Here is a 9,541-nt window from a genome sequence, read left to right on the forward strand (position 1 = left end):
TAGTTAAATGTCAAGTTCTGTTTGATCTTTACAAAGTAAATCACAATAGCTTGAAAAAAATATTCTTTGGAGAAGGCAGTTAATTTTAATTTTTAAAGTAACAGTAACAACAACAAACAGCAAACTTTCATCAAGAATAAATGGGAAGGCAATAAAAACTATTGCTTTCATGTGGGATAATATCTTTCTTCTACACATGGCTATCTTTTCTCAGTGACTTTAACCACTTCTGCAGTTAAGCATTTTTGCTACAGTTTAATATCTGCTTATGTATAGTAAGTATGCTATTGCATAACTAAAAGTTATCATAGTTACCATATTTCTGGTAATACTAACCAGAATAAAAACATATACTAAAATCACTCTTAAGGAAACCCCATTTCCTCAATCAAAAATTGGTAGAAAAAATAGAACAAATCTCTGTGTTATACTAACTTAAATGTTTTCAGATTTCTCATCTGATTTACGAAAGTTTTCCTCCATAGGTTATGATAATGTCAGACATTGCTAAAAACAAAATGGCTCATTCATTGAAGAAAAGGGGAAGTGTGTCTTCTCTAAACAGTCATGAACTCCGATGGAAGGAACTTCATGGGCGCATCAAAGAGTGAGTAACTAATTTCTAATAACAAATGCAGTTATTGAATAAACAGGTTCATGTTTATCAGGAGAAAAAATATTTATTTTGGGACATAAAAAGAGAAAATGGGCATGTGCAAGGTTCACATTTTTTAAAAGAAAGAGAAAGAGAGTGAGAAAACATAAGTGATATGTCCCAGCAGCATTTTTTACTATTTCAAAAACTACCCCCCAAAAATCATCTTCTCAAAAGAAACACCACATACAATGTAGACCGGCTTCTTCTTACATGTCTTCTGAATTCTTCTCCACGATATTACATAAATACATAGTTTTTGCATTTCTGTAATCAATATATACATATACAATGCATTTAGAATTATTTTATACAAATTTTATAATGCATTTTTACAGCGATTGTTCATGTCCTTTTAATTGGCTGCATAATACTTTGTCAGTTTATAATTCTAGGTTAGATAACATTTCCCCAATTGTCGGGCATTTTAAGTTTGTTTCTTTTTGTTGTTGTTGTTGTTTTTTTCACTATGTAATGTCTCTGCTTGTTTTCATTCCAGAAGTACAGTTAGCGGTTCAAAGGAGTACACTTTTGTGGCTCTTGCTGCCATGTTGCCTTTGCTTTCCTAAAGAGGTGAATGAATATTTAATATTTTCACAGCACTTCTTTTTGACCGCCATTGGGAAGAAAATAAAACAAATTATTAATACAGAGGTCAATTAACTTATATAATAGACTTCTCTTAACAGTTTCCACAGGCTTGATATATTAATAAGGCTGTGGTATATTAATCATTGTGGCTGGGAAGTAGGATCTGGTATGTCCTATGGAACAGAGACCTGAAGAACTGGAATAGAATAAATTAAATTAGCATTCTGAAACCATATCTCCTACTCTCAGAGTGTAGCAATGTACTTATTTCCAATCCTGGATGTTTGTGGATTACAAGTACAATCCCCCTCTTTTTACAGATGGGAAATACAAAGGAGTAGCAAACGCCATGTATGTCAGAAGTAAAGCTGGGAGAATTAATCTCTGTATCTTTTGCTTCTGACTCTCAGTCATTCGGGCTGCTATTTCAAATATTTAAGTGTAAGAGTTCTTTTGAAAATTATCTTAAAATAATTGTTAGCTTAAATTGAACCTTTTTCAAGAAAATATTTATAATAATCTTACATAAATCATGTTCCCATGATTTTTAAAAAACTGCTCTAATCCAAAAACTAACCTATCATCCCTATTTACATAATTTTCATTTACCTCTTTCCTTTCAAAGCAAATTAGAAAATCATATAGAATCAGAATGTGGCCAAATTTGAGGCATGAGAGACCGCCCCTCTTTTTATTGATGAAGTATAAATACAAACCGAAAGTAATAAGAATACAAAAATAGTTTTATGAATACTTTAGAACATAATTTTTACTAATATATTTAAGTGATAATTATTTTGACATATTTTAAAGTAGAAATTTGGACTCTCAAATAAAACATTGAGAATGGATCCTTTATTTGCACTTTTTCTTAAAATAGCAAATGAACAGCGTCTATATACTCTTGGCAATGCAGAGGCCATTTGAGAGGTTGCCTCCCCAACTCTAACTCCTGCTTACTTTCTTTTGCCTTCATCACTGTCCTAGACCAGACTGCATGAGTGATTCTCCTTCGTGAAATCAGTCTTCAGCTAGTAGAAAAGTCCTGAAAGCTTAGCAGCTATCAAATGCAAGCGTTGTTGTGTAATTGTAATGTTTTATGGAAAAGCATATATCTTCCATTTGAAATTTATTTCAAAACATTTTTTGAATAGATCAATCTTAAAGTATAACCCTAAAGTCTATTGAGGACCTAATATACTATCTCCGTTAATCTCCCCATCATTAACCCTGCTAGGTGGACATCATTCTTGCGATTTAACTGTGAAACAACTAAGGCTTACAAGTCAAGTAATGATTTAATGACTAGGATACAATCCTAAATCATGAGTATGGCACATAGAGTCTACAGACCCTTGTCTACTTGTCAAGCGCCATCTTCCTCACTATACTGCTAGCAGCTACTCTCTGGCAATACTCAACTTCCATATTTATAATCCCTCAGTGCTCTATCTTGTCTCCAGCCATTGCCTTATGTTACTTTCTTATGGGGCACTCTTATCTGGAATACTACTTATACTCTGGCTTCCTTCTTCTCCACCTTCAGAATTTAGCTCCATCACCATTTCTCCAGGGAAGTTCTCTCTAACAACCCAATTACAACCACTACCACCTCTGGACTGGGTTGGACACTTCCATTCTGCTCCCGTTCTACATGGTACCATATTTGACTGGGTTTTTTTTTTTTTTTTTTTGTCAACTAATTGTCTTCAGAGCAGTAAATACACAGATAAAGAGGGCAGAAAAGAATAGAATGTAGATCTGCTTGGAAAGCAGCTTCTTGGATATGGTATAAGATGAGCGTAGATTCTACCCTACAACCTTGGTTTCTGTGTCTGCAGTCTTCTACAGTAGTAACTAATGCTTAACATTGATCCCTGGACAAATGGATATCTAAAGTACCTTTTGAATTGTGAAAAGAAGATTGAATTTATATTGGATATAATTATCGTTAACTGTTTTTAGAGTTGAGTATTTTTATTTAAATTATATTTTCATTATAATGTAATTTTTATGTTTTATTTTTTTAAAGAAACATTTTAAGCTGGATCTTACTACCTCAATATCATAACTGTTAGCATGTTGGCATATTTTTTTCTATACAAACCTACCTGGTTGTCATCATACTACTCTGTAATTTTTAATGCTGTTAGTATTCCACTTAAACAATTCATAGCAATAAGGGTGATAATAGCTAACATTTATTGAGCCCTCACTATGACCTCATTGAAGTCTCTTAAAAGCTCTATAACAGGAGATGGCAAACTATGGTCCAAAGGCCGAGTCCAACCTGCCACTTTTTTTTGTACAGTTTCCCTACCCGGGTATGTATGGTTATGACATGGTTGAGAAAAAAATGAAAAAGTAATATTTTTTGTCATGTGAAAATTATAAGAAACCCAAATTTCAGCATCCATAAATAAGTTTGTTTGAAACACATCCATGCCTATTTATATATGTATTGCCTCTGGCTGCTTTCATGCTAGAACTACAGAGCAGTTGCAGTAGAAACCAGAGGTCCCACGAAGCCAAAAAAAAATTGCTACATGGAATTTTACAGAAATGTTTGCCAATCTTTGCTCTATGAGATAGATGCTATTATCATCTCCATTTTACAAATGAAGAATCGGATACTTAGAGAGGCTGAGCTTCCAAATCTATAGAATTAGGAAGCAGCAAAATGGGCTTTTTGTTTGTAGTCGAGTATTCTCATTTTCTTAAAATTGGCTATCTATGAGTAACTTGCATTAACAAAACTCTTCTTTTTATTCACCAGAACCTTCTGTTTCCCATGGGTAACAGTAGGTATTTACAATGACATCTTTCTTGTTGGAAGCTCAGCCTTTGGCAGCCTTTGAATGTATTTGAACAGATGTGCTACTCTCATGTTCTTCAAATGGAAATAGAAACCTGAGGTTAAGTTACTTTTTCAGGATAATGTGATATAACATCCAGGCTTATTATTTCTGCGTCTAACAGTTCAACTAGTAGGCCTTGCCTAAAGTTGGTGATTAAAGGGTTTCTCTTTTGCCTCAAATCAAAATTACAGTGACATCATGTTATGGGAACTTTAAGTATGGATCTCACAGCTCTCTACTTGAACCCGCTGGGGGCATCTAACCCACTATAATCTTTCATTTACTCATTTAATCAAAGTTTATTGAGCTTCTACTCTGTGCAAATTATTGCACCACATGTTAGACATATAAAGGTGACTAACTGTAGGGTTCTACTCTAGAGAAGCTCATTTTTCAAGTAAACTAAAAGCCACTTAATAATTTTTTTCCCGCAAAAAAAACTCAGAAAAGATTGTATTTATTACTTCATTTGAAATAAATATGTATTGACCACTGAGTATATTCCAGGCACTTTGCTAGTTGGTGAACCACATAGAAAAAAGCCCTGCTCTCACGGTTGATAATCTGGTAGGAAAGGCAGCAAACAAGTAATTTTAAATATGCTGGATTTATTCTATGATTTCAATCTATACAAGTGTGAGCTGCATATGTGTAGTTAAAAATGATATTGTCTAGCCTGTTTCCTCATTTCGATAAGTTTTATTGCCATCTAAATCAAACTAAAACTCCCAACAAGATCTGAATTAGATACAGCTTCTCCACCAAAGACAGAGAGAAGCTTAAGAAAAATGAAATGGCCATATTCGAAAATTAAACCACAATAATAATTAATACAATATTGTACTTGTTAGATCATTAAACCATCTCACATACAATATCCATCTGATTCTCATGAAAACCCTGTGGCTTAAGTAGAGAAGATACTTTTATAATCTCCATTTATCTCATTTATTATTTATCTCAGGAGCAGATTTGAGGTGAAAGTATTCTCATTTCATAGCACATTGTCATCAGCAATATGGGCAAGAGCCCTCATATTTACCTAATTTTCCCTCTTCTCCATTCTCACTCCTACTCTCATCTCCCAGTGGGCATCCACTCTAATACACACAATATTACACATACTACAAGAATATACATATTTAAATACTGTATAAAATATATTTTTTTATTTTTGCGTATTATCCTGTTTTGACCTCTTAAAAAAACCTTTCTGAATGGGAAGAAATTGCTCCCCTCCCAAGTTCGAACTTCTTAAAGATTGCCAAGATCTCTGCAGGGCACATGCCTTACGCCTTTGCTATGCAAACTAACCCACTCAGAGCAGGCAGGCCTCTGTCAGCCCTCCCACACCCAACCCTAAACCCCAGGAGGCAGTATTCCTCTGTCGTAATCATTCCAGACAGAGCCAAGTACCAGCCATCTAAGGACCTCTCCTACAGTTTAGAGCTCACAGAAATTATTCAGACCAGCCAGTCCTGAACTGTTTTCCCTGGCCCGCTTTGCCTTTTCCTTGGAAACCCCAATAATGGCTCTAGCCTTGGCTCTGCTTTGCTCCTGTCTTCTGCCTCTTGACCACCATGGTGTTTTCCCACGCGGCCCTCATGGCATGTCATGTGTCTTGTCTCTAAGACCTGTGAGTATAATATTTTCCTGAGTCCCTCCTCTGTCTCCCCTTGTGGCTGCACCTGACTGACCATCTCATAAAAGAATACAGAACAAGTGCTTATCAAAGATATTCATTTGTGACATATAAATGGTGTGCTCTAAACTTCATTTTGTTTTCTCCATCTTATATATCTCATTCAAAATGTTTATTTTTTAAATTTACTCATATAACTATGGATATCTAGCTCTTTGCTTTTTACCACTGCATATCCATCCATCTTTAATATCCATCCATCGTATATGTTCTTATCTTCACCCTAAGAATGAACACCCGGAGTGGCTTTCACTCCCTACCAAGATATGCAATGCCGTAGTGAACATCTTTGTACAAAACCTTCATTGGCTTCTTTGTGAAAACTGCCCTGGGAACATGATCCCAGCTAAAGGTATTTGTGTTAAGGAAAGTTTGAATTAGAGAAATAATCCAGAAATGAAAGTTTTTAACACAATAACATATCACTGCCTCTCAAGTTAATCTATAAAGTCAATATGTCTCAATCAAAATCCATTTGTATTTTATTGTGAAACTCAACAAGCAAGTTTAAAATTTATAAATAAGAAAAGAATTCTGAGTAACTAAGTGAACGTCGAAGAGTAAGCATAGAGGAGAAATTTTCCCTATCAGATAATAAGATATGCCAGAAAGCTGTAGCAAGTAAAAATGATAATAAATGCAGGAATAGACAAATAGACTAATGGAACATGCAGAAATTTCAGAAGCAGCCCGTGAATATATGGAAACATAATGTATACGCAATGGGTAACTGATGGATATTTTTGATAGATAGTGTTGAGAGAAAACTGGATCACTATATGAAGGAAAAATGGAGCTAAATTCTTACCTTACACAATTTGCATGGTAGACTCCAGATGGAAGACTGAAATGTGGGAAGCTTTAAAGTTCATAGAAGAAAATATAGGAGAATATCTTTGTGTTCTATGGGTAAAAAAAAAAATAAGATTCCAACATGAAAAGCCAAAACCATAATGCAAAAAAACCTTGATAAATATAACTACAATAAAACTTAGCATTTCTGTTCAACAAAATATACAATAGACACAGCTAATAAGCCAGTGGAAGATATGTTTTTTTTTTCAAATCATACACATTAACAATAAAAAATGAAAACCATTTTTAAAATAGTCAAAGGAGATAAATAGCAATTTACAGAAGCAAAGTCCAAATGGCTAAGCAGAATATGAGAGATGCTTGAACTCACTAGGAATGAGGAAAATACAAATGAAAACAAAATACCATTTTGCACCTATCCAAATGGCAAAACATAAAAAGGGAGAGCAATACTAAATGTTGGGAAGGTGAGTGAGAATTAAAACTGATACAGTCATTCAGTAAAGAAATCTAACAATATTTAGAAAAATAAGTTTCTGTGTGTCCTATTATCCCCATACATTGAGGAAACTGAGGTTTGGTGTAGTATAGTGACTTGCTAGATTATCACTGGTCCCAGATGACAGAACTAATAATCTTTGGTTCTCTAAACCTAGAATGTAGAGACATTATGAAAGTGTTTGTATCTGTCATGGGCTGAATTTTGAGGCTCCCAATTCTCAGTAATTCAAAATGTGACCTTATTTGGAAACAGGGTCTTTAAAGAGATAATTAAGTAAAAATGAGTTCATTAGGGTGGGTTCTAATCCAATATGACTGTCGTCCTTATAAGAAAAGGAAATTTGGACACAGACATGCCTAGAGAGAGGTGATGTGAAGAGACACAGGGAGAAGATGGCCATCTGCAAACCGAGGAGAGAGGCCTGGAGGAGAGCTTTCCCTGAAGGCTCGTACAAAGGACCAATCCAGCCAGCACCTTGCTCTTGAACTCTCAGCCTCCAGAACCGTAAGACAATAAACATCTGTTGTTTAAGCCACCCAGTCTGTGGTGCTTTGTTACAGCAGCCTGAGCTCACTAATGCGGTATTTCTAAAGGAGAAAATGGAATAGGAGCAGCATAGTCAGGGAGCGGAATGGAGTGTCTCAGAGGCCTGCTCTGCACAGACTAGCTAGGGCCAAGTTCCAGCTTGAGCATTAGCAAGTTGCTGATATTGCATAAGTTATTAAGCCCTATTTGCCTCAGTTTCTTCCTTTATAAAATGGGATAGAAGTAGTAATTATCATTTCTAGTAAATTTGTACATGGAAACACCTAGAATGGTTCTTGGCACATTCAAGTACAGAGCACAGTATTAACTATTATTATCACATAGAAATTTGGCATCTAACTAGGCCTGAATTTGAATCTCAGATCTTCTGCTTAACTAGCTACTACTTAATATTCTTTGAGTCTTAAGATATCTTTTATAAAATGAGAATAATAATGACTTCATCACAGTCATTTTGTTTATTCACTAAACAAATTTTTTTCGCCTAGATTATGGGCATTATGCTAGGTGCTAAAGATACTTGGAGAACAAAACAGCCTGTCCCTGCACTCATGGTCTTGCTCTTGTCAAGATCACGATGGCTTTCACATTGCTGATCTAGTGGTCAATCCTCACCTTACTTGACCTCTCAACAACGTCTGACACTGTCAACCCTTCCTTTCTCCTGGAAACACTTTCTTCACTTGCTTCAGGACACATGCTCCCCTGCTTTCCTTCCACCTAACTGGTTTCTTCTTCTCAGTCTTCTTCACCAGTCCATTCTCTTTTCCTTAGTTTCTTAATGTAGGAGTGGCTTGGGGAGCAGTCGTTTCTCCTCTTCTCCTGTTATCCTACACTTATCCCTTCAGGAATCCCCTCCACTCTAGTGACTGAGACATGGTGTTACGCCCCCAAAAGTGTATCTTCAGCCCCCACGTCTTCCCCAAACGCCAGGCTCATATATCTAACTGTCTACTGACCTTTCTCTTCAATACCTGGTAGACATCGCAAACTCAACATTCTCACAACTTAACTCTTTAACTACCTTCTTTCCCATTTATCAGGAAGTCCTGTTGGATCAATTCTGAAAATATATCCAGAACCCAACTACTTACCGTTACCCGCAACTGCTACCATCTTGGCCTGAGTCACTGTATTAGTCAGCTTGAGTTGCCATAACAAAATACCATACATTGGGTGGCTTAAAGGATAAGAATTTATCTTCTCACAGCCTGGAGACTGGAAGTCTAAAATCAGGGTGCCAGCATAGTCCGATTCTGGTGAGGGTCTTCTTCCTGGCTTGCAGATAGCCACCTTTTCACTGTGTTCTCACATGGCAGAAAGAGAACCCTGGTGTTTCTTCCTCTTTTCTAAGGACCCCAGTTCTATCTGCTCAGGGCTTCACTTTTATGACCTCGTTTAACCTTAATCACTCCTTAAAGACCCTATCTCAAATATAGTCACGTGGGGAGTTAAAGCTTCAACATATGAATTTTGGGGAGACGCTACTTATTCCATAGCAGTTACCATCTTCTCTAAACTGGATTACTATTAAACCTTTCTAACTGGTTACCCTGTTTTTACACATGCCAACCTGCAGTCTATTCTCAACACCACAGTTGGAGTGATCATCGTAAAATATAAAGTGGATCTTGCTATTTCTCTGCTGAAAACTCTCAATAGGCTCCTTCTATATCAGAGTACAAGCCAAGGTTTTACAAAGGCCCACAAAGCTCCACATGATCTAGTTACCTGACACCTTTGTAACCTCATCTTCCAGCCTCTTGTTTGTTCCCTCTGCTCCAACTACGCTGACCTCCAAGCACTCTTTCAAAAATACCAGGCAGCCTCCTGTGTTAAAGCTTATGCATGGGCTTTTCGCTCTCCCTGAC

The 9,541-nt window shown here is 36.2% G+C and overlaps 1 protein-coding gene across 1 annotated transcript in view; it reads left to right on the forward strand.

The window, feature by feature from the left end:
- The first annotated feature begins 488 nt into the window (after positions 1 to 488).
- TCTEX1D1 (Tctex1 domain containing 1) overlaps positions 489 to 9,541 on the forward strand; it is a 22,273-nt gene continuing 13,220 nt past the window's right edge. Inside the window, exon 1 of the mRNA XM_006919296.1 lies at positions 489 to 607. Coding sequence (XP_006919358.1) covers positions 489 to 607 — 119 coding nt within the window. The remainder of the gene's footprint in view (positions 608 to 9,541) is intronic.

Source organism: Pteropus alecto, unplaced genomic scaffold (assembly GCF_000325575.1).
Source record: "Pteropus alecto unplaced genomic scaffold, ASM32557v1 scaffold25, whole genome shotgun sequence".
NCBI lineage: Eukaryota > Metazoa > Chordata > Mammalia > Chiroptera > Pteropodidae > Pteropus > Pteropus alecto.